This window comes from Augochlora pura, chromosome 4 (genome assembly GCF_028453695.1).
Source record: "Augochlora pura isolate Apur16 chromosome 4, APUR_v2.2.1, whole genome shotgun sequence".
NCBI lineage: Eukaryota > Metazoa > Arthropoda > Insecta > Hymenoptera > Halictidae > Augochlora > Augochlora pura.
The window spans coordinates 14,777,428-14,803,761 of NC_135775.1; the positions used below are offsets into that span (position 1 = coordinate 14,777,428).

Here is a 26,334-nt window from a genome sequence, read left to right on the forward strand (position 1 = left end):
CAGTGCATTTAGTGTGTGGTGATCAATTGCTGTGCCTTCGGTTTGCTTGCAAGCAGAACTCTGTGGCTGTAAGGAAACACGCTGCATGTCACAATTTCAAAAGATATCGCTTTAATTGAACTATAGCATACAGGGCGTATTTATCAGAATATACATCGTGAAAGCAAATTCTATAGACTAAAGAAAATGATGCAATTTGAAATACTACTAATACAAAGCATTGGTGAGCATAACCTTAAATAAGAATAATATTTCGAAAGTGGAAACATGAGGCACGTGGTGTTCTTCTTAACAACCACGGAATTAACTTTACGCGCCATTTCACGTCAAACGAATCACTTTTGTAACTCGATGTCAGTGATTTTGATTATTGTGAAAATAACGCAGACTGGAACTGACACGTGTGATTATTATAACAAAAGCAAAATTGGCCAAGATGGGATTACTAAAATTCGTCTCAGAATATTAATGATACTATCGACTGTCTTTTAAAAGTGTCGATTCCGTTCCACTACTTCATTCAAATAATATGAGGTGATAAGGTGGTCTGAAATGAAAAAGGTCGACTTCACAGAAAATGAATAATTTTCAGGATAAAAATATTTCCATTTTTTGGATGTTGAGAAAATGTCGAAAAATATACGAACTTTTTCGGATACGTATTCTCGCCAAGATTACCAAAAAGAATCTCGTATTTTAATAATTTCGGAGATATAAATTTGAGCGTGAGAGAAGTTTTCATAAAAATCAGCAAAAACTGGAAACTTTAATGGCTTGTAACTCTTAACTAATTTCAAAATTAGAAAAATGGTAACTTAAAGCTTCTCCCTTAACTGCACATGGACGAGAATATATTTCAATATCATGAAAATCCTTGACATCGAGCTATAAAATTGATCCTTTTTACATGGAATGACTCTCGCATAGATGGAACAAGACGTATTAAGTTTTTGTATTCAAATATGGACAAAAGAAAAGAATAAAAAAATGTAATATGTCTTATTTGATAAATATAAACTTAATTATGCCTGAAAACGAACCGAAGGCACAGCAATTGGTAATCTAACAGTAACCCGTTCCGCTATCCTACTATCTGCGATTCCATGAACTTTTTGTACCCCTTGATTCTTTCAAATACTATTCATACAAAATTCTACACACCTATTAATCTCTCTGTATCACAAACCGAAGAGTTTTTATCGCACGTAAATAAGTCCAAACAAAATTCGGATCGCTTAGCAACGATTTACACACGCTAATGATGGAAGCGTTGGAAAAATTAGAGTCGTCGAGAATTTCTTTCTCCTTTTGATTCGTTCAGCGACTCGAATTGCAAAAGAAACCTTTCTCTCGGCATCACCGACTAGATAAAATAATTAGTTGGCTCGTTTCAGGTGGAACATCCTGTAGGAACGGGTAATTAAAGAGACGCGGCAGGAGAAATGCGACAAGTTGCTAATTGGGCTAGGGAACAGGTTGATTTTTGAGGTCGGCCGGAGAAAAATCGGCGGGAACTGTAACGTCGGAAGGGGACCGTGTTTCGCTATCGATTGACGGTTTTCGGGGAAGCATAAACCACCGGAGAGTCGGGAGATTGATCTTTCGCAAGAGCGGGAGACCAGAAGCATTTCGTTTCGTTTCGTTTCGTTACGTTTCGCGCAGCCATTCCCTCGAGAGCAATAAAATTTTATTAACGAATAAACCCGATTGCTGTCGCGAGGCTCGCGACGTTTTCGATAACCGTGTAATTGCGCGCACCGTCGCATTAACCGCGCGGACGATTTTCGCGAAACGGGGAGCAAGGGCTCGTGAAAGCTTGCAAGGGCTCCTAGGGCTCGGACGCGACGAAATTAGATCGGCCGTAAAGGTTCTATCGGTCGCGGGGAATCGGCGTTAATTGGCTAGTTTACGGTCCCCTTATCTGCGCACGAATTTACGAGCGAACGGGATTTTTCATAATGGCGGGGCTTGTTCTAACAGCGCGTTGCAACAAACTACTATCATTATTATCATTATCGTGTCTCTTCTCTCTCTCTCTCTCTCTCTCTCTCTCTCCCTCTCGCACGCGGACAATATTACGCTCGACTTCGAACACAGCGAACAAGCTGCAAAATTACTGAAAACTTTCACGCGTTACCTACCGTCAACTGCTTTGCAGTTTCGAAAAATCTGTTGACCATGAGCTGCCTATTCTTTTTCGACTTGTCGTATGCGGGATTCAAACATCTTTCGTCTCGACAATGTATTAACACTAGAACCACCCACTTACGTTGTTTCATAACAACAACGAAATTCGATTTATTTATACTTTATTCGATTTCCATTTTTGTTATTTGTTATACAAAAATAAATCCATTTGAGCACAATATAAAACGACATCTGTTCTGTTCTGATAATGAACAAAGTCTACAGGATAAGGAGAGAAGTGTAGTGGAACTATAAAATTATGCATCGTACAAGATAAGGTGGATATTAACAGTGGAACGACGTGGCTTCGGCTCGTTTGGACCCAGAGTATAAATATCGGTATTGGGCTATCTAAATTCAGACAATGAATTGGTATTTTCACGTTTATTGAGGTTTATAAAAAGAAAACAAAAGTGTCTAGAGACGGTGTAAAAATAAATAAAATTATAAATGATCCTAGCTGTTCTCAGTTACATTTTTGTCAGAAATGTTCACCGTCCGGATGTTAGCATACCAAACTTACCAAGCATACCGATCATAGATCGTAGGCTTGATTTTTAAAGGAAGAAATTCAAAAGTCAAAGATTATGCTTGTTTAAAAATGTTTAAATAAACATTACTCTTAGAAACAGTTTTACAATATCAGAAACTGCAAAGGAAAAATCCTTAAGAGATCACTTTAAGAAATCATTAAGAGATCTAGCGTTAAGAAATCTCTAAAAATTGAAGAAACAATGTCATTTTGTTCGCGAACATGATTTACTATTATGTATCTCGTATACTAATTAAATTTACTGGTTTTTAGTGCTTTCATTACAATTAATATACCGTTAATAGAATGGAGGAATGAACTGTGATTAAAATCTACATCCGTCATTTTGTGCTTTACGAGTTTTGAGTGGATAACAGTAAAACTATTACCAAGAGTGCTACTCAATTTGCGTACAAAGTCTTCATTTAAAAACTTGATAATCGTTATAAAGGTTATTTGGAGGGTCATCCAGTAGAGCACGCTTCATCTATCCAAAACAAAGGATTGAAAACAATAAACTATCACTGGTCTCAATACAAATTAACAAGAAAAGAAAAAATAGCAATGTAGAAGTTTCATAATTAAACAAACTTTCCATTTTATGAAATACCCTTGTAAAACGAAATCTTACGAGTAGAATAAAAAACTATAAACAAAACTATAGGTTTCAGTCTAAAGAACAATAGTACATTCCGAATAACCTTCAAAGCGATCCTAAAAATAAATGATATCATGGTTATAAATCTACTCTATTTGAATTGAAAGTTTTCAAATGAATTTTCTGTATACAAATGTTTCACTAGTCTTTTGGATATCAAAAAGCATCGATTTAAAAAATTTGAAAACGATAATTTTGATTTTTCTGGCGATTTGAAATCTGGCAGACTCGCTGAATTCGACGAGGATCTAGTGTTGGCAGAAATACATTTTTCATCAAATTGTCAGAAAAGATGAGTAGCGAATTCTATTCAGTAATTCGCATAAAAATACAATGGTTGACGCATGGGAAGTTGGTCTTCAGCGATGACAGAACAACGTTATTTATCGTCCACCTTACCATAATCTGCAGGGATTTTTTCAAATACCGCCGAAACGATAAAGTTCGAAGCACAGTCTTCGACAATTTGATAATGAATAGACTCTTCATGCCGAACATCTCAGAGATCGTAAATATTCGAGCTGACTATGATCAATGTAGCAAAGCTTAATTTCTCTGATCACTAACGTTAGAATATCTTCGTTTCGGTGTACACACAGGTATGTATACGATCGCTAGCCATAAATCAAGCGAAGCAAATTAGCGGAGATCGTCAGCTTCGGTTCCTCTGAAATCATCGAGCTATTTCTGATCGAGACTCGTTCTCCTCGATCATCGATTCTCCAAATTCCATCCGCGGGAAGAAACGTCGAATTGAATGACGAAAAAAACCTCGATTCTCGTTAAGAGAGAGGATATTACTGGCTGCGAGATGCGACAGGAAGCTCCGGCGGAAGTGAAGGGTCCCGGATGATCGAAGATCGAGCAGCTCCTCGATTTTTAATCGACGGGGAACGCCGGTTTGCCTGGTCCCAAGCGAATTTCCTGCTCGATTCCTTAATCCTCTCGGATTAATCGCGCGCGGGCCCCGAAAGAGAGAGGCGCGATGTTCGCGTCCACGTCCACGGGGCCTGTGGGAGAAGAGAAGGGGGCCCGGGAGCGATCGCGTTACGCGGGCCCCAAGTGCGAACTTGACACCGGCAAGGACGCGTTTTGAAAGGAGGAAATAAAAAATACACCGCTGGCCCCGGACCGTTAAAGGACGCGGCTCTCCGCTCCGCTCAGATCGACTCGGCTCGGCTCGTCTCGAGTCTCTCGGCTGCCTGCGAGTCAGCTGTTGAAGACGCACGCAAACCGGACCGGGTCCGAATAAATCATGAGTAAAAGGATCCCGCGATCGATAGTCTCGGCCTCGAGATCTCGCAGATCGTTGGAATTAACGAACGTCTTCGCGCGAATCGCGAAACCGGTAACGGGACAGACGAATTATTCGTGTCTGTCGGCCTCTCCGACGCCTTTTGTTCCGACATTTTTATATTTAGCGACTTTTGAGGCGCAGCATCCTTGGGGTTCAAGGAAAAAGTTCCGACCGGACTCGGAATTAACGCGCAGCGTCGGCTCGAAAGACACGGTCCTTGTCCAAGTGTAAACGTCGACTCCTGCGATGTACACCACCCTCCAAAAGTATTGGGACCTTAACAAATCGCGAAATAAATTTAAACAACCAACAGCAAATGCTTATAATTTATTTAATTTATTTCAAACTCATTTCGAAGAAAGTGTAACAATTAGATTATGTATATTTAACAGTGTAACACATCCATTATTTTAGTTTTATTATTTCGTCTATTCTTTCTGTTCCTATTTGGTTCTTCATATTTTATACTATGTTGCACATATTTAGAAAGTATATAGAGAAACAGTGTGTACGATATCGAGTGTGAAATGAACTTAGCATACGTTTCAATGCACAGAATGCAATAAATAAAAAAACTAATCATATAAGTGACAAACATATTACATCTAATATGTACTTCCGACAATATAATGCCATAAAACTCGCAGACATTGGCAAAACTGAATGAAAAAGTTATGATTTGTATTAAATAAGCAGATGTCCTGTTACTTTTGGATGGATGTGTATATCCAGTTTCGCTAATCAACCCTTGGCACTTGAAGCCATTTTAACTCGAAACCCGAAACAGTATTCCCATTTGACGTTATGTAACTTTGGCTCTTAATTGCCACAATACTATATTCGAACTTATTTCTACCCGAAAAATGATAAACGGATTGATAATCGTCCCCGATGTTCAGTTTTGCAACTTTGAGTCTCTATCCTTTTAGCCACCGTCGTCTCCTGGGAGATGAAATCTAATCGCATCCTTTATGGCCAATATAATTGTATCAAAGAATTATTAGAAATGTAAACTTTTACCGCAACGACATTAATTTTTTTCATCGAGTCTCATCAATATTGTTTCTGTCGCCATCAAAACTGTCGCCATCAATCCGAAGCAATAACGTACAAACGATTCCCTCAGGCTCCAAAACATTTTTCAAACGTCGAAGGCGACATAGCTTTCAACTCCTTCTGTGAATTCTCTTTCATGACCACGATCGACTCAAAACCCCTTTCCCAAAGTGGTAATTTGAGTTTACGAAATACAGTGAAATCTCGATTCAAAGTACACTCTTATTTAAAAGTATCAAAACACCTTCTTATTTAATATAAATCTAATTGATTAGTTCTTTCATTTATAGGAATCTGTTCGTTGAGTTTTTAAATATGTATAACGGAATACATAATACATGAAACCAAATATGAATAGAAATAATAGACGAACTTTTAAAGCGAATGCCAAAATTAGTCGGATGAAATTATTAAAAACGCGATGGATGTATCGCCAGAAAGAGACTGTAATTCTCTTTCATAAAATTGGCGTTACTTTTATCATACTGGTACTTAATGTACTTGTTACAGTTTCATCACTTGTTACAGTTTCCATGTAAGTTGGAGAAATTCTAAGAATTTCCTACCGGTTTCTCAAATTTACTTAATTTTCTATCAGCGTATATTGTATTAAAATACCTTTCGAATGTAATCAGCTCCATCTAAGACAGCACATGCGAAAAGATTTACTGTACAAATCCGTAAAGATGATATCAAGCACTGTAATTAAATAACCGTTCTATTACCGAGAAAGTCACACGTGGCCATATTTGATGAATAAGGTGCTTAATCGATAACGCTTGTTAAGTTTTTGACTAAAAATTCGCGTAACACGTTGCAATAGAGCATTATCGTTCGAAATCTAATGAATATTTTCACGGTAGCACCTCGAAATTCCCACATAATATTATTTATATTGTCCGTTTCTACTAACGCGAATGAATTCCGTATGAACATCGCCACGACAATAGAAGAACGCAATGGTCTAAACCGATAGTGGTAAGAGACAGATGACTAAAGAAGACAGTGGACGAAGTCGCAAATTATTGACTTTGCTTGCATGTCGTATTCATAAGCCCATGCTATGTCACTAGTTGCAGCGCATTTCATGAACGTGGAATGTCTAGAAATCTGCACGATAAATTTCGTTGGAAATGTAAAGATTGAAACAAATTATTTGCTTAATAACTGTTTCTATTATATAAGTAAATAGTGGTACTAACAATTTCTGAAAACATTTTTTTAAACATTGTCCAGTAAACTAGTCCTTTTAATACCTAAACAAAATTCAAGCCGATTGGTGCAGTTTTTAAAAATTTATTTCATTTTGAACGGTATTTCATTTTAATTTTTGTACGACAAATTGTTTCATAATGTTACATGATGCATCTGTATGACTTAGTGAACTTTATACGTATGGAATTGAGTCCTGTGGCTTATATAACAGTTACACTTTGAACAGTTTTGTTTTAAATTTCAACGAATTTGATAATATAAAAATGATCGCGGAACTTGATACAACAATTTTTAGTAATGCCACAGAATAGACGACTGTAGTGCAAAGATTAACACTAAACTTAACGCTAAACTTAAGCGGTTAATATGAGCGATTTCACATTTTTATTTTAAAATTATTCAAATTATAGAAACACTTTCGTAGGACATACAACTGCCACTAAAAAGTATGTGAACATATCTTTAACTTTTACTGCTATTTAAAGAAGAAATTATGGAAACTTTAATAAACACGATTAAATTTTATGTCTGCTAATTTGGACAATATTAGTGATTGCATTTAATTAATAATTAATCAAATAACTTACCAATAATAATGAAAAACAATTATATATTCTTCTCATCAATTTATTCGCCGTATGCTTTTATAATCGCATTTATTGTGCTTGGTATACTGGCTGTTAATTTTTGCATTTCATCGTTGTCAGTTAGGTTCTACTCCGATTGTGAAACCATAAATGTATTTAAAACTAAATGTTTTGATAAATGATATTCTTCATTCTTTTTCTTGCGTAAACATTTATATAGTTAAAGGATTTAAATACTTAAATTGTTCATTATAATGTTAACTATAATACATACATGTGCATTCATAATGGAATTTAGCAATCATGAATTAACAATAGTAATGCACACTATATTTCGTAGTTCTATAAAACTGATAGGTGACTAAATTTTAAAACTGATAGGTGAAAAAATTTTGGACGGTAATAAAATTACAGAAATATCTTAAGCGAATCGTGCATATAAGGTGCACATAAAACGGCGGAAAGTTTAAACAAATTTTTTCTCGTTATTCTTCTAAAGTATCCCACGTGAAACATCTTTGGCGCTTATTAGGTTTAGCGTTGACATTGTTTCGTACATTATTCTAGGATTCGTCCGATTTCTTTGAATTTGGGCAATATTTTCCGAGAATCGCAGCGATCGTTTTACAATCAGAGTAGACCCTGCGAATTCTATTGTCCTTGCTCGTTCGAGAGAGACTGTTTGCAACACAAAGAACTTTTGTTACACAAAAGAAAAAGTAAGAATCGCCGGGAATAGAGATTAATTAGTAAACGAGCTAGCTGAAGAAGACAATTGCGCCTTGGTCGATCGTTACGCGAAATAATTGACTCGTTTCCGCTGGATTCCGCTGGATTCCGCTGAATTCCGTCGCGCGACAGCGTTTCCTAAGGCGTTTCCGCACAGCCGCACAATATGTCGTCGGACAGATCTCGCGCGTTAATTCGTTCCGCTCGGTTCGTTCCGCTCGTCGCCGTTCCACGAGCGTTTCTCGATCGAGTGTACCCAGCTAACCTTCGATCACGCCGCGATCTAGAAGCCGAGTCGAAATTTCTGGTTTCCGGTGTGGCGTTCTGCGCCCATAACGGTCCGATGCTCCCGTCATCGATCATCCGTGGAACCGATCCAGTCCACGGGAGGATGTTTCGGCCGACGCGGCGCGAGAGATTCGTTCGTCGATCCAACAGTGGCCAACCAGCCCCCGAGCTTTGGCTAAATTATTGCCATAACGGTTGTAAATTTGTAACGGTCTGAACGCGGCTCCGGCCGCATAGTTCCGCCTCGGGAGACGCCACGGACCTGACCAAATCGCCGGTAGTAGAACAGTCTCTCCTCGCCGCGCCGCCTCTCGCAGGACAATCCGCTCGAATTTCCTCTCGACTCCACGATCCTGCCGCTACGACTTCGACCTAATTTGTAATCAGGTTTCTTTCGTCTCGATCGGTCCAGGCTCTGAAAAATAGAACTGCCACTTTGCTCGGTGAAACTAGAAAGTTCTACCAAGTTGCAATCGCAATCAATTTTCGGAGTAGCTTCTTCAAACATTGGAACACGCGTCTTCGAACTTGGAACTTTCATTCCATTACCTGAAAATCCTCAATTTCATTTTCCGACGGAATCTTCGAGCTACGGGCTAGAGTGCGGATCGTGCTCCACAGCTCTCGAGAGTTTTCGGAAATATTCCGGGTCCCAGTTTTCTCGCATCGACGAGATTATCGCTCGATAAACCGCATCGAACGATTCTTGCGGGACGTTCATCGCGCCGGCGTGTTTACGATCGAGGAATCGTCGGGTTAAGGCTCTTAGCGGGTTAAGAAGATGCAATGAAAGGAAATCCCTTCTTTCCATCGGCGTCTAAAGTAGGAAGACCCCTTAAAAGTGTCGAGAGTCGATCCGGCGTGAACGCGAGCCGACGAATCGGATCATCGACATCCGTGTAAGAGCGCGTTATCCTTCGAAGGCCGTGGATCGTAGCTGCGATCCTGGGGCGTGGCACAGACCGATCCGTCGTGTCGCGTCGATCCGAGAAAGGAATCTGTCGTTTTACGTAACGATTCTGCGACCAGCCAGGAAATCGACGCCTTCGCGTCTTTCCAAAAGCGTCTACGGTCCTCGCGTTTCACCCTGCCGGAACGTCTTCGTTCTGTACTCCACCATCGATCGCTATAGATCGTTGCGATTTCCTGTTGCTCCACTCCTTCCGTCCCTTCGGCTGACAAAATTTGAAATCTTCTGGAGAGGGAGTGGGATTTACAAGAGAATTTCGGAGGTCTGGATCCTCGTTAAATCGGTAGCTTCGTTCCTGGAGGCACGCTCGGAATCCGTTTCCTTCTGGAGGTATCAATTAGAGATTGGACAAATTAGAGCGCGCCACGCCGCGCTTGTTCAAGTCGATATATCGATAGCGCGGAGTTCTGGTCGATCGTAAAGCGTCTCTTCTTCCGTCGTTCCTTCTTCCCGGCGAGGAAGAGGAGCGAGATGGTCGAGAGGAATAAAAGGAGGCATTTAAGGCTGCCTAGACCGAGAAGGAACGACCGACTACCGTACAAAGAGAGCCGAGAGACACGAGTGGAGCGAAAAAGGAGCGAGGAGAACGCGAGACGCGGAGGAACGATGGAATAAAAAGAAGGGAAGGGGAATTAAGAGCGCAAGAGGGAACAGAAGGATCGAGAGAGAGAGAGAGAGAGAGAGATATCTATGCGGTAGCTGAAGCCAGTCAGTCAGGTATGCCTGGAGGCTAGGCCATGATAGACAAGGTCATCCTCTCCCCGCCTCTACGCGTACGCTCCGGCTACCGCCAATCCTCGTTTACATTTTATTTATTTATAAATATACCGCGGTTCTCGGCTAATGCGTCGACATACACGCGCACGCACCTCCTCGTCGTCCCCGACGTCCCCGACGTCCCCGTCGTCGTTGTCGTCGAAGAAAGAGGAAGCGGAGCATGTTGTGGAAGGAGAATATTGAAACGATGGAACCCTTCACCTGTCGATCCACTCTCGTTGTTCCGCTGTTCGGGGCGCTAACACGAGCGCGCCGTCTCGATCGAGGCGGCCTGATTTTCGCGTTTGCACGCCACTGCCAGCTCGAATCGGTTTTGAAAACCGTGACTCATCGCTCCTTTTCAGAAATTTTCCGAGCAGTCGTTCTAAAACCGGAGCAAACCGGAGTCCTTCCGCTGCGAAACGAGTCCCCGGCACGAAACCCTCGATATTTAATACCCGCCGCGCATCCTGACTCGTCGTTAAATGATCTCTCGAGCGTCTCTACCTTCAGCATCCCCTAACGAGAGGGATACTAGCCGCGCGCGTACCTCGCTCCAGTTTCTGCGAAATACCGTCGTCGGCGACCGTTGAATAAATCGTTGTCGGGTGATCGGGAAATGATTGACTGACCGAGTACCGTTTCCGTTTCAGATCTTCGGTAGCAAAGCGGACCTGCAGCTCCACACGCAGATCCACATGCGCGAGGCGAAGCCGTACAAGTGCACCCAGTGCTCGAAGGCGTTCGCAAACTCCTCGTACCTGTCCCAGCACACCAGGATCCACCTGGGCATCAAGCCGTACCGCTGCGAGATTTGCCAGCGGAAGTTCACCCAACTGAGCCACCTACAGCAGCACATCCGCACGCACACCGGCGACAAACCGTACAAGTGCCGGCATCCAGGCTGCACGAAGGCGTTCAGCCAGCTGAGCAACCTACAGAGCCACTCCCGTTGCCACCAGACCGACAAGCCGTACAAGTGTAACTCCTGCTACAAGTGCTTCTCCGACGAGCCGAGTCTGCTCGAGCACATACCGAAGCACAAGGAATCGAAGCACCTGAAGACGCACATCTGCCAGTACTGCGGCAAGAGCTACACGCAGGAGACCTACCTGGCGAAGCACATGCAGAAGCACGCGGAGAGGACCGACAAGAGACCGCCGATCATCGGCACCGGTCTGAGGCCGTCGATCCACGCGATGGCGGCGCACCACCAGGACCACTACTGGCCGAAGGTCAGCCCGGATTCGGTGATCAGCGATCTGCACGAGCGACTGCCCCATCACCACACCGACTACCACCAGAACCAGAACCCGGAGATGTTGCTGCCCGGGCATGGGCACCGGGCCGACTCGATCGAGAACGACTCCAGGCAACAGACCCCTCAACCGGGCGCCAACCATCATCCGAACAGCAGCTCGGCGTTCACGCCGATCTCCTCGATCTCGATCAACTCGATCTCCTCCATGCAACACCCGCTGAACCCGCTGAACCATCTGCACTACCCGGGCAGCCATCATCCCGCCTCCAGGCCGTACCTCTACGAGGCGTTCAACACGACGCAGAAGTCCTCGCCAGCCTCGTCGTCGTCCGGCGTCACGTCCGGCACGACCAGCAATCAGAACGCCACCTCGTTCCCGAACCAGCTGATCAGCCTACACCAGATCAGGAACTACGCCCATCAGCCGAATCTCGGCAACCTCGGGAACTTGGGCAACCTGGGCAACCTTAGCAACCTGAGCAACCTCAGCGCGACGATGGAGAGCCACGCTCTCCTCGGCGGGCTCAAGGAGAAACAGTAACTCCGGCTGGTCTTGGAGATTAGGAGCAACTGCTGTCTCTACCCGGTTTCTTCTTCTTCGTTCTGCCTGTCCTCCCGGCCCCTTCCACCGCCGGCTCCGTCATCCTCGACGTCTCGAACTCTATTCTGCCACGATCCTTTCTCTGGCTCGTCCTTCGGTCTCCGTCGCGAATCTTCTACGATCCTCTGGATCGCAACTGCGCGCGTGTCGCGGGGGTGGCTGTTCGCTTCGAGATTTCTCGCCGCCTATAGTTTTTCTTTGTTTTTCCGTTTTAGTCGCATCGGATGCACTTAGGGTACCGTAAGTGTAAGTCAACCGATTTGCGAGATGATCCCTTTTTCTTTTACGTTTTTAATCTGCTTTCTTTGGTCGCGTGAAAGCGAATCATCATCGGTGGTCGAAGACTCTCCGATCGACGTTTATCCGGCTCGATGGGGTACCCAGAGAAAGAAAGAGAGGGTTAGGGAGAGAGAGAGGAGGGGAGGGGAGGGGAGAGGAGGGGGAGAGCGGATCGATCCGAGTCGAATGCAGATCGGCCGGACGACTTTTAATCGTTTTAATGCTACCGGGCATCCATGCATGAACGGCGAATATTAGAAAGGCTCGATCGCCACCTCGAATCGGCGGGATCGATCGAGCAGCCGAGAGCTCGGCCGTTGATTAACTTTCACGCTCCAAGTTAGTTAGAAAGTAGTACCCGGGAATGATTACCGGGTAACCACGTTTCCCGGTAATCTTCGAAACGAAGTCCCGCGGCGAATAGTCACCCCGGAGACGAGGATGATCCCGGCACCGGCCGAGAGAGAGAGAGAGAGAGAGAGAGAGAGAGAGCCCTCTCTCCCCTAAACTATCTTTCGAGGGCACGGCTCTCGTCCTTTCTCTTCTCTCCAATCCTCGACGATGTTCCTCTCGGTCGCACTCTCCTTTCACACACCCACCCCCAGCGACGATCTCCTTAGGTTAATTGTCGAGTCTTCTCCGACGCAGAGCCCACCTTCTCTGTTCGACGCTTAGCCGGTCCTTGCGATGATCGTACACAATCGTTTTCCTGTTTGTATTTTTTTAATCGTACTGTAAAGCCCAAGGAGAAAAAGGATCGAGCGGGACTCGGACCCGCGGCCTCGGGGCTCGTCGACCGTCTGCTACCCTCGCCATGGAGTCCTCTTTTACGGACTACTGTCCTCGCCGATGATCGGCGCCACCCTCCGTGTCCTAGACCATTGGGTCCTAGGAGAAACGAGGCTCCACTGACTTGACTGCTTGATATTGAGAATCGTCGACTGGCTAGGACCGTTTTAGCTATCGGTTAGCTACTGGTTCATGCTTCTCGGAGGAATCCCCAGTCCCACCTGTCTGTACATATTGTTTGTATGTAACGCTCTGAGCACAAAAATTTACCTCTTTCTCCTCGCCACTTTACTCCTTCGCAGCTAGAATTGCCAACGATTTTATCATTTTCTTTCGATCAATGTTTTAATGATGCGTGGTAGGATAAAATTTCTGTCGTTTCAGTTATACTCTATACGCGAACGCTTCGAGAGCTTTCAGTTGCCTAGATCTTTAAACAGTTACAACTACGCACAGTAATTAATTTTTAGTTTGAAGATCCATAGGCCCCGATATATTCTAAAGCTTTTCTTTGGAAGAAAGTTTGTCTAACTTTTGTCATACCAACTTTTATAAGTTTAAGACCCTGCTTTTGTTCTGTTGTTTAGAAATTGGTTTGCAACTCAAATGTGGCACGTTTGAAAATATTTCTGCTGTAAGTGCATAATCCTTCATCATTTCCTTTCGTTTTACGCTTTTGCCATTTTTTCTGGCACTTCTTTCTCTCTCTCTCTCTCTCTCGTTCTTTTTCTCTTGCCTCTTTTCCTCTCTATTTCTTCCCATTTTCTATATATTGAATATATATATATATATGTATTCTATACGATTTGTGCACGCGCGTAAGTCCTTTTTAAGAGGTGCGTGCGACACTTATTCTCCTGTTACTCTTTCTCTGGTTTCCTCTCTTTCTCTTTCTCTTTCTCTCTCTCTCTCTCTCTCTCTCTCTCTCTCTCTCTCTCTCTCTCGGTCCGTCTCTCTTGGACTCATACACATACGCACACGTACACGGTCTCATACTCTTCGTTAATTATCCCGTTGCGAGCGAAACGTCCACTCGACCCAGAAAGGTGTGCCTACTACCCCCTTCCGCCTTCGAGGGGGCGAGAGTCACCCCTTGGAAAATAGGTGTACTTCACGGCACGATTCCTCCTGGCTTTTGCTATTCCCTCTTACGAGCGGTGCTCCTGGGAAGCAGGAACGTGAAAAGAACGGAATTAACGCCGGCCCCATCGACTCCTCTCGTTCCGATTTCTTTTTTTCTTCTCTCCCCCTTCCCCCGTTTTCGCTCACGGGCTACGCGAAGGCTGTCCCTCGCACGAACACAATCAGGGAGCCCAGGTATCCCGGTCTCCGGGTCGTCTCGTTTACATTTCCCGAGCGTGTGTAGCACTGTTTAAAACAATACGAAAATTATCAAGCTCCGGAGAGCCTCTTTATTCAATCGGAGATCGACGCAACGATCGATCCCATCGAACCCAAATGGACCGCTGAGAAAATTAACCGTGAAGTTGAAAAATTAGAGCCTGCAGCAAAATTTGGATTAGCATGGATCAGCCAGTCGATGAATCTCGTGGTCGCAAATTCGAGTTCTCCCGCTAGATCACCTCTTTCCCTTAGGATCCTGTAACTTGGGGGGTTTACGGGAATACGACGATACCCATGACAGGGGTAGACCCACGACGGATAAGAGAGAGAACTGCTAGAGACTGGAGAAATTGCTATAAAGAGGCCGCGAAGGAACTGCTGTTGTGTCGAGATGGGAGGCGAAGTTGTTGAGCGAAACGGAAAACGTCGACGCGAGCTGTGATTCTAGAGCAAGATGGCCGAATCGGAACCACCCCCTGACCTTTCGGTAACGCAATGGGGGGTTAGGCATATTCTGGGGTGCGCTATGGTATAATGGTTGAAACATGGCCGGCTGGTGGACGAGTCTCGAGTTCGCGGGTTCGTCCGATCCTCTGCCCTCTTTTCCCTAGGATTCTACGACATATATGTAAATAAACGAATAAATAAATATTATATATTATTATTAATTGATTGATTAATTGATTGATCAATATTCGGTAGGTGCGTAAGCTAAACGAGAGGAAGGATAGAGACTCTCTACTGAAGATATTCTAAGTACCTTGTCTAACGAGTGCGTGAGAGATCGAGAGAATGAATGGAAGAGAGACAGATAACGAGAGAGAGAGAGAGAGAGAGAGAGAAATACCAAGTATGCGTGAGAGAGCAAGAAGCAAGCAATCGTTACCCAAAGTTAATTACGATAATTTCTTGTTTCGTAGGAGCGCGTTTTCGTTCCGAAGCCGTGTCCCGGCTTCGACAGACTTCGACGGTCAAGCTTTAACGCTTTGCCTACCGGAAATCCATTCGCGGAGCTCGCAACGATCGCGTTTGAACAAAGTGAAATTATTCGATTACGTTACCGAGACATTTATTAAGAATCTAGTAAACAATGGCCGGTAGGTAACGCGTTAATTACTATTCTGCTCTTGACTCTTCTCGCGCAATCTCGGTGTGCAATTGAGCGCGATCGTCGAAGTCGAACGTCGACGGCCGACAGAAACGTAGAAAATTTTTTCGTGGCGCGTAAAATGATAGGCGGGAGGAAGAATCACGCGGACAGGGAGGAGGGAATCGAACACGTGTATACTGTAGATAATTTCTTGTTACGGCGTCGCACGTGTCCTGTCCCGAGTCTGTACACTTCCCCCAAAAGTCTCTGTGTTTTTCCTTTTATTTCCAACCCTTTCGTTTTCTCTTGCTCTTCCGCGAGACAACCGATTTTCAGCAATTTCTTCTTTCCCCATTGACGCGTTCCTCTTTTTTCGAAGAAGCATCCCAACGTTCCAAGAGAGACAAAGAATGAAAGAGAGAAGGGGTGGAATCCCTTGGGACGCGACGCGTCGACGCCCCACCTGTGCTCAAGTTGTTTAAAACACTATTAGTTCGTTACTAGGACGATGAACGAATGGACCAACGTGTGTACGAGAGGATGAGAGAAATCGACGTGAGTGAACGTTCCGAGAGAATGTGTATGAGAGAAATAGAGAGAGAGAGAGAGAGAGAGAGAAAGAGAAAACGAAAACGACAGAGGGGTGAAATCGAGACTTCTGTGGCCGAAAAGACACAGAGATCGCATTTTCGAGCTCCCTTCGGCGATTTCCACGATTTTCCTCGAGAGGGGACGCGATCGAGGAGCGGGAGACACGGGAAAAAGAAAGTCACGCTAAAGATAATTAATTTCAAGGGCGGGGAGGGGGGTAATTATTGTCAATCGTTTCCTTTTTCTCTCATCGATCTTTAATGAGATCGTTTCCGGTGGGAGAAAGAGGCGTGGGGTAATTTTACGGGAAGAGACGGGGACCAACATAGAGTTTTGTTTCCAGAGGGGTTGTAGGTGGGTGGTTACAGTGTCAAGTACCCCCGCGCTTTAATTGTGATCCTTTTTCTGTCTACCCTTTAGTTTCATTGATGATTATTTTATTAATATTATTATTATTATTATTATCATTATTAATTATTAACTATTATTATTATTATTATTATTATTATTAATTATTATTATTATAATTATAATTTCGTTTAATAAACTATCACGTTACAAAGAAAAGCGTTCAAGTATGTGTGGAAGACACGCCCGGGACAGAGTTGTCCTCTGTTCAAGATTTTCTTTTCCCCGATAGAAGATTCCTTCAACTCCTCCACCCACTCCAGGTAGTCATCTTCTTCATCTTCACCGGCGAGTCCTTTGTTCTATTGTTTTCTTCCGGTACCGCTAGGAAAGAATGAGAAAACAGGCATATTTGCATCGCGAAGAAATACTATTGCTTTTATCGGTGGACCGATTGACGACGCGGAAACGGAAGATAAATACAAGACGATCATTATTAGATCTCGGAGGGAGTCCTCTTTCCCTCCCCCCTGTTTTCTCGCGACTCTGTCCCCTCAGCTTCTTGACTTGCTTGTTCCCGAGCAGATTTGCGGAAAGATGCCGTCCATTGTGCTTTCGGGGTAGGGGGACAGAGCGACGAGGGGTGAAAGGATCGTTCTTCGATCGCAGATGTGTCAATTGTTAGCGATTAAATAGACGAGAATCATACCCTTTGCTTTGAAACCGAAAGCTATAGAAAAAACAAAAAGACAGAGAACTTTTCTTTTCGTCGATGTGCCAATTAGAAAGACGATCGAAGATCGACGTTCTTCCCGAGATCGATACAAATCCTTTCGCCGCTCGAGCACCGATCGGTGCTTCCTTCGAGCGGAAATCGTTGCGTCTACGGTGGAGAAAGCAAGGAACGCGGTGTCAAAACGTCGCAATGTGCTCGAGGTCTGCCGATAGACAAAACACGAGACGATTGCAACGCCGCACCTCATTACCAGTTTTTCTGCGCAGAGCATGGCTACTGTCCGGGATCATAAATTACTCCGGAAGACCCCGAGCACGGTTTCTCGGTCAAAATGGTTTCGCTACCACTGCTACCATGTGTCCCTGCGTCCCTGAAATTTGGATTCGATACGATAACAATGCGCTCGCGATGCTTTTCCGAAGATTTTTAATTCAAAGACCTCGAAACGATTGAACAAATTTCGTCGCGTTATCGTATTAGCAAGATCCACTTGCCTCGCGATCGATGGATCGACCGATCGGGAGGGAGCGAGAGGGAGAGAGAGAGAGAGAGAAAGAGAAGAAGCCGAAGGGAGGAGAGAACGTCTGTGTGCTTATGCGAATGTGAGTGGATAAGGAACCGGCAAGTAAGCGAGGTTCAAACGACCGGAAGACTGAGAATGCGAGAAGCGAAAGAATCGTGTAGGCATGGTAAAGAAAAAAAACAATATATTGATTATATTGCGTGGTACGAACAGAACTGTGATATTTTATTGTATAAATTTACGGTAACAAAAAGAAAGAGAGTGAGAGCGAGCTAAAGAAAACGAAAGAGAGAGAGAGAGAGAGAGAGAGAGAGCGAGCGAGATAAAAAGAGAGAGAGAGAGAGAAAAAGAGAAACAAGAAAAGAAACGACGGAGAAATATGAAGAACAAATCTCTAAACGGATATACTTACGCAAAGGCGGGATAATACTGTATTTTACAAAAAAGTGCATCCTGAAGCCATTTAAACGCAATCGCGTACGAGTATCCCTTTGAAGATTGAGTAATTTTCGTTTGGAGGAGGGAGGGGGGATTGAACAATGGGGAGAGAACAAAGAGAAATTTCGAAGCGATGACAGCGGAAAAAGACGATCCTCCGTAACCGATCCATTCTCAATCTGAAAAGAAATACTCGGCCGTTTTTCGGGCTGAACGCGAAGCCCTAGTGTCTAATCGTTTCCTGTTTGTAAAGTATATATATAGATATATAATATAGATATATTATATATGAATTAAATGTTTGATAAGAGAGAACGAAAGAGAAAGAGAGAGCGAAAGTGAGAGAGATAGAGATAGAGAGAAAGAGCGAGTGTGAAAACGACAAGAGAAACGGTGCGATTTAGCATTGCAAGGAGAGGATAAGAGAGATCCCGAAAATCGCGACGCACGATCCGGGCGATTTTAAGCAGCACACACCCACACGTACACAAGCAGAGACACGCGGAATACACATAGTTAATAGCTAGAGAAGTAAGTAATTAACGCTACGTCTGTAAAATTTCGAAGAAAGGTCCCACTTCTTCGCACTACCGATCGTCCCTAGCCCTCACGAATAAAAACGGAATCATCGTTTTTCCTAATCCGTGCAAAATGGAGAGAGAAAAAGAGAAAAAGAGAGAAAGAGAGAGCGAGAGTGAGAGAGAGAATCGTTTAATATAGTGAAACAACTGTCTGTCAATTCGCGACGAGGTCTACTGTAAAACATTGATACTTCCTCCGGGTCCGAGGGTCGCTGTAAAACACCCGAAAAGCACGGGGCGAGAGCCAACGATTTCCCAGAATAAATTTTCTAATACCGCTGACAGAGGATTTCCTTCGACGCCGACGCCAACACCGACATCTCGCAGACTTTCGTCAACGTTTTATGGTACAGCGTTCATTAAACACCCCCCAGGTCGAAGATCTCGCTCTCACAGTGTTTTGTAACAGCGGGGAACGAAGACTCCGTCTCTAATGTACTTAGCAATAACTTTCAAAATTCAATGCCGAGAGATCGATGAAATAAAGATTCTCGTGAGAAGAACCTTGATCCCGTCGATGCAACGCAACGTTTATAGTGTTTTACAGTGGCGTATCTCGGACAAGAGAGAGAGAGAAAGAGAGAGAGAAAGAGAACGAGAGAGAGAGAGAGAGAGAGAGAGAGAGAGCTTGCACTCTTTGGAAGCAATTGCCACCAACAGAAAATCTCCCACTCCGATCGACGAGTTTCGACCCCGCGTCTTTCGCTCGACTGTCGTCCCGAATACCGTCGTGTTTTTTCGAAAAGGAACGAATCGTGCCTCGATCCGGGTCACACAGAGAAATCGACAGCGGAACGAACGTCCAGCCGTGATAGTTAATCGCGCACCCCGAACGTGATACACACATGTACAACGAAAAGTCGAGTTTAGAGGAAAGCGATCGCGGACAAAGAACAAAATCTTTTCTTTCCGACGCGAGCACGACCACGGTACAAAATATTCAGAAGAGGCGAGAGGAAACCGAGCAGCGAGGATAACTAGGGAGGGAAGGGATGCTCGTGTCCTCCGAGCGATTCGAAATATCGACAATATTGAGATTCGTGCAGGAAGCCGAGAATTTCGGGAACGATGGGACGCGATTCTTTTTGAAAATTCGTGTACGGGCTAACTTTAGATTTTCGATAAAACGTTGCACGTCCAGACTATACATTTGCTTCGAAGAAGGTGGGTCCGATCTGAAATTAGCCCTCGCATCAATTTTTGGAAGGGATCTGGGCGGTTAACTTGGGACGGTCGCCCTAACTAGAGAAGTTCGATGGGACTGAAATCGTTTGAAAGTTTCGGGGCAACGTTTCCTGCGCGAATTTCGTTCGGTTCAAGAAAGTCCTGAGGGTGGAGGAAGAACGACGATCTCCGAAGTTGAAGGCGCCTGCAACGGGAATAGAGGATCTCGTCGTTCTCGATCCTCGAGCCTCCCCGATCCCGGGTAATATCAAAGAACAGAGCTCGTGTTGTATTTATAATCGATTTTCAAAGTTTCTGGCGACCATTTCTTCTTGGTTCCCCGCGTGGCCCGCGAGGACAGGACACAGACCTTGTAAAACACGTCCCGCCCCATCGTCGACACTAACTGTTCGTCCTTTTTAACAAATATAAACAGAACTTACGTCTTACTAATTCTGAACAGCGATCCGGAAAGCTACCGCAATCCGTCCGGTCCAGAGTTATTACATATTATACCGTAGAAACGAGGAATTAATCGAGCGCTTGAAGCGTGAACGGGATTGCCTTGGCATTCTGGGCTCGCAAAGTATTTTTGTCACTCCTCCTCGAGTTGTATTTCAGTTGCAACTTTCGGAGAGGCAATTTACTTTCCACGAGATGGTGAAAACAATTTTATACTTTCCGTTTGACGAAGCTTAATCCGTTAACCGGGTGATTCGATGTGTAAATATTTAATAATTGTAAATATCTAAAGAAAGAAACATTAAACAAGAATGTCTAGTTAACTCGTCCTCCCCGGGTAACCGGTTAAATTATTTCCGCTTCTTTCCTTTTTATTATACTAAACAATTAGATCGAACGATCTGATACTAACATATATATTATTTAATGTTTATTTAAGAGAAGATAAACGATTATCGTTTCACCGTATGGAATTCAAATTTAGTTCCTGCGCAGGTGGCGCTGATGTCTCAATTCTGCGGCAATGACATCTACGGAATTTGCTTGAACCCTGTGTGATTTGTAACATGATCGACATGTTACAGTAAACCTAACTTAGCGAACTTTTACCGTGGTCGATATAGTAGGAAGTGATCTGTTCGCCGTTGGTGTCGCAAGGAATAGCAAATTGATACGGTCGATATAGTAGAGTAGACGTCGGCCGGGCGACGCATGCGCAAAACTTGAGATATGTCATAATCAGCTGATGTTGATCGGACATAGTTGAAAAGATGGTGAACTTACGGCTGGATAAATCCGTTGTCAAGTAACTGTCAAAGAGGACAGCGCAATACGTGAAGTATTCTTTTAAGGAGTCAACGATACTCGTCACTGATGTCTACATAAACAAGTACGGCACGTTATGGCATTCCTTGAGGTTCGTTTGACGTGTTTTTTGATCGCTTTGCACATTATTCCTCATGATCTGATCATAACCTCAGCATCGACGCCTTAACGCTGAAAATTGTTTGCTTTTTCAGTGGAGACGCTTCAATTTCTTCGACCTCAAGAAAGAGGTCGACGAGGGGAAGATTGCAAGTGCTCTTGAGGTAAGTTCCTCTCAGCTTGAATCGAATCAAGCATAGGATCTTTTTTCCTAGGTTAGATTATTTGAACATGTATAGAGTCAATGATGTTAAACAGGATGCACAAGTCACTGCAGCTACTAGTGGAAACGGCCGCTTGGTCTTTGGAGATAATATGGGCAATGTGCACTTAGTTAACAGGCTTTACGATGTGTCCACCTTCCGGGCGTACGACGTTATTGTAACCTTAGCTCAGCAAGTTCAAGATTCCACTTTCTTGTTCACCATTGGTGTTAGTTGTGTTAAAAAGTTATTCACTTCTGGCAAATGTACTTGTTGCTTTTATTAACATAATATTCGTTTAGGAAGACGATGCCGGTTGTAATCCGACAATAAAAGTATGGAACTTGTCCAAACTAGATAAACAGGGTAATCCATCTTGCGTTCGTATTAGCAGAGCTATACCCAGCAACAAAGGAGTTCCGGCAACTGCACTTTATGTACATACTAGTCTTACTTTAATGGCTATAGGGTTTGAAGATGGCTCTGTTATGCTTTACAGGTAATATACATAGCTTAAAGAGTTTTTAATTTTAAATTTCATTGAATTATTCGCTTGTAGGGGTGATGTGACCACAGAAAGGAAAAACAAGATAAAGGTGTTGAAAGGCACAGGTGTTTCTATTACTGGTCTCGCAATAAGAGCTATGAGCAAGCAAACTCACCTATTTGTTGCTACAACAAACAGTGTCTTTTTATACAACGTTACTGTAAAAGATAAAGAATTTAAATCTCCCCTGGACAGTATGGGTTGTAATAATAAATGCAGTGTCCTTGCAGAGTCAATGCAGGACAGTCACTTCATGATCGGTCGTGACGAAGTAATATATTCATCAAAATTTAATTGAAGTAGACTGTAGATATTTCTGTAATACGTGTCTTTTATATTAGGCAATATATTGCTATACACCCGATGGTAGAGGTCCCTGCTACGCAGTAGAAGGTCAGAAAATAATGTTAGAGTGGTTTAGAAGCTACTTAGTAATAATATCTAAAGAAGCTGCTAATGTTCCAAGAAGGACCACCACCATTTCTGCAAAACCAAGGCAATAATTTGATGGATATTCAAGTCTACCGTTAAGTAGGGATATATTACTAAACACCTATGTTTTTACAGTACCATAGAACCAATACCTCAAGGTGCAGATAAACATATGATTACGTTACTGGATATACAAAACAAATTCATTGTTTTCTATGCACCAATGCTCTCTGTGCAAGCAGTGTTATCAGAATGGGGTGGACTTTTTATACTCAGTGGTGATAGCAAGCTGTATCACTTGGAGGAAAAAGATTTGCAGTCTAAATTAGCCTTACTCTTTAAAAAGAATTTATACGATGTATCTATAAGGTAATTAATATTATTATTTAATTCAGACCGTTCAATGCGATCTTTTAATCTCGCGTGACTCTTAGGATAGCCAAAAATCACCAGTACGATGCAGAAAGTCTTATAGACATATACCGACAGTACGGGGACCATTTGTATTCGAAAGGAGATCACAACGGTGCAATAGAACAATACATAAAGACCATTGGAAAATTGGAACCTTCCTATGTAATCAAAAAATTCCTAGACTCTCAGCACATAGATAATTTGACCACTTATTTGCAAGCTCTGCATAAAAACGGTCAAGCGACTGAGGATCATACAACATTATTATTAAACTGCTACACGAAGCTGAATCAGACGGATAAACTGAAAGAATTTATTATGGTAATAAATTCGTGATTCCTTTTGGCTATTTCTCATCTATATTTGCAATTTCAGACGAAAGATAGGGAAGTTGATTTCGATGTAGAAGTTGCGATAAAAGTCTGCCGCCAAGCATCTCCGGAAGACGCCTTGCTCCTCGCACAAAAACATGGCCAACACGAATGGTACCTCCGCATTCAAATAGAGGACAAACACGAGTACAAAAAGGCTTTGGAGTATATGGCAACTTTGGAATTTGAGGAAGTATGTCCGCATGTTTATCAAACGTGTTGTAAACAACTAATCTGGTTTACTCTTTTAGGCAGAATCTAACATGAAAAAGTACGGCAATGTTCTCATAGAAAATGTTCCAAATGAATCTACGCAATTTCTGAAATCCTTGTGCACCAATTATAGACCTTCTAACAAACCTCTCGTTGATCAGGTAAATTAGTAGATTAGAAAATGAACGTACGTGTGACGGTAAAGTTATCATATTTCATTCAGGAAGCTTTAGATGGCACCATGGAACAAGATATTGACAAAGCTAATCCTGAAGATTTCATTCACTTATTCCTCAACAATTCTGAACGTCTGGTAGAGTTCCTAGAACACTTAGTGAAAACAAACGCTAAGTTAGTACACACTTTAGATTCAAGAAGCGAGTAACAATTTTGCACAATCATTATCACATGTTATTCCAGATGGAGTACTTTAGTATACAATACGCTAGTAGAACACTACTTACATGTGTGGTCAGCTTTAGAGAATGACGTATCGAAAGTACAATACGAGGAGAAGATAGTAAGTCTTCTGCAGAGCTCAGAGGCCTGTTACGATAAGGATCAGATTTTGATTTTGTGTCATCAATACAATTTTAAACGTGGACTGCTGTTTCTTTATGAAGAAAGTAAATTGTATGTTGCACTACAAATATGAAGTACCGTATTTGAAAATTTCCTTTTACAATTTCTGTTAATTTTAGGTACCAAGAGATGCTACGATTTCATTTGCGAGAGGGTGATAGCGAGCAAGTACTAGCAATTTGCAAACGATTCGGCCATCAAGATCCAAATTTATGGGTTCAAGCTCTGTGGAGTGTGGTCAGAAATAAGGAAGCTCCGACAAAATTGCTCGCAGACATTTTAACTTATATCGGTACAATTACAGAACATTTTAATTCTATTTTTTTTTTACATTGCATATTTATCTTAAACGATCTGTTATTAGCACAAGAAAGACTTTTATCGCCACTAATGGTTGTCGACGCGATTTCAACTTCGCTTTCCTGCACTCTGGGAGATGTAAAGACTTATTTGAACAGTGTGTTACGAACAGAACAAGAACAGACGCAAACAGACGTTGAGCTGACTGAGAAGTATCGAACGGACACCCAAAAGATAAGAGAACAAATAGAGTCGATTAAAAATAACACGATTATTTTTCAAGGATCGCGTTGCAGTGCGTGTCATCATCAATTAGAGCTACCTTCAGTACATTTTATGTGTCAACATTCGTATCATCAACAGTAAGTTTATATTCATGCTAGACATGGACACAATCTAGAAATTATTCTGACTGTCTTCGCTCTTTTAGTTGTTTCCAAAGTTTCTCAGAAAACGAGAATGAGTGTCCGGCTTGTTTGCCGAAAAATAAAAAATTGTTGGACATCATCAAAGCGCAAGAACAATCCAAGGATCTCCACGAGACTTTCCACAGTTTGCTTGACCGAGCTGAGGATCCGTTTTCGTTGGTCGCCGACTACTTTGGCCGTGGTGTGTTCAAAAAGTTAACAGTAATCACTGACACGGATGAATTGTTGCCAACAATAGCTACTAAATTCGAAGAACCGAAGCTGAATTATGGGCCGGGGGCAGAAGCGAGGATCAGATTGGCGGAGGGAAAGAATTCCACCCTGGGTAACAATCAATTTTTTTTATAAAAATCGTATTATTGTTCTATCCATAAGTTAATGTTTACTCTGTCAAATAATTAGGAAAAACAGAACTACCACGTGAGAATTTCCCAGTTGTGGATGATCGTTTGCGATCATTCCCGAAGTCAGAGATCTATTCTTCATCACTGGAAGCGAATATTTCTGGTACCGGAAGCGACGTATCCACCACTCCTCGTGGAAATTCAAGGAAAGCTTCGCCGGTGCCCATAAAATATTTAACTGTATTGAACAATACCCCACCAAAGTCGTCACCAGTGCAAAAGACCTTCGTGCCAATAAAAACACTTGTTTCGACTAATCCATTTGATACAGAATACGACGAGTCAAAGAACCCATTCGCGGGGGATGAGGACGATGAAGAGGATGTCAGCAACGACGACGACAAAGACTATAACAAAAATTTAAATCCATTCACTAGATAAAGTTAATTTCTCATCTTCGGTGACGATTGGTCTCACGAGTTTTCAGTATGTCGACGATATTTCACAGACCAAAAACTGTTGGGGCTTGTAACAAGACACGAATATTAATCACTCTGTCTAACAGCTATTTTACACTTTTAGGTCTAATTTGAACAAAAAGGAAAAATATCATTATTTTTTTTCTTCAATGGTAAAACTTAAATTGAAACCCAACAAAAGAAACGAAATCTTGTTGGATAGTGTTCTATATTCAATATAAATTGATTCGAAAGATCAGCTTTAATTCCATACAGTTTTTCCTCAATAGGGAAAAACTTTGTGTCAACTAGCTGTGGAAGTCTCGAGTCCCACCGTAGTTTCGACTTCAGTTATTTCTCCCAGGGATTAAACCCTAACTTTTTTGTCTGGATATATTACATATTTTATATTATTTTTCATCAGATACATAATACGATAAACTGTATCTTTTGGTGCTTCACATGATTTATGAAACGTGTATACCGCATGTCGATCGGTAAGAAATTCACATAAAATATTAATTGTACATTAAATGATTTATTGTATACATTGCATCAGGTCCTTAAAGTGATTTATCCATTCTCTATCAGTGTAAAAGATATGTCACATTTTATGAAATAATACAACTTCCAAAG

At 42.7% G+C, this 26,334-nt stretch overlaps 2 protein-coding genes across 3 annotated transcripts in view; both read left to right on the forward strand.

Annotated features, from left to right (window-relative positions):
* LOC144469470 (zinc finger protein rotund) overlaps positions 1-20,784 on the forward strand; it is a 298,144-nt gene extending 277,360 nt beyond the window's left edge. Inside the window, exon 6 of the mRNA XM_078179804.1 lies at positions 10,929-20,784. Within this exon, the coding sequence (XP_078035930.1) occupies positions 10,929-12,077 (1,149 nt within the window). The 3' untranslated portion in view covers positions 12,078-20,784. The remainder of the gene's footprint in view (positions 1-10,928) is intronic.
* Positions 20,785-21,229: 445 nt separating this feature from the next.
* Vps11 (vacuolar protein sorting 11) lies at positions 21,230-26,333 on the forward strand. Of its 2 annotated transcripts, none has more exons than XM_078177833.1 (16): positions 21,230-21,398; positions 21,502-21,570; positions 21,665-21,842; positions 21,916-22,108; positions 22,169-22,427; positions 22,498-22,652; positions 22,724-22,957; positions 23,023-23,323; positions 23,378-23,566; positions 23,625-23,747; positions 23,810-23,937; positions 24,007-24,219; positions 24,288-24,460; positions 24,533-24,830; positions 24,899-25,221; positions 25,299-26,333. In XM_078177833.1, exons 1-16 carry the CDS (start codon positions 21,384-21,386, stop codon positions 25,679-25,681), a joined length of 3,234 nt encoding a protein of 1,077 aa, XP_078033959.1. In that variant the 5' UTR covers positions 21,230-21,383; the 3' UTR covers positions 25,682-26,333. The 2 variants fall into 2 exon arrangements, with proteins under 2 accessions (XP_078033959.1, XP_078033958.1); XM_078177832.1 differs by having other exon boundaries at positions 21,665-21,838; positions 21,912-22,108; positions 25,299-26,332.
* Position 26,334: the final 1 nt, after the last annotated feature.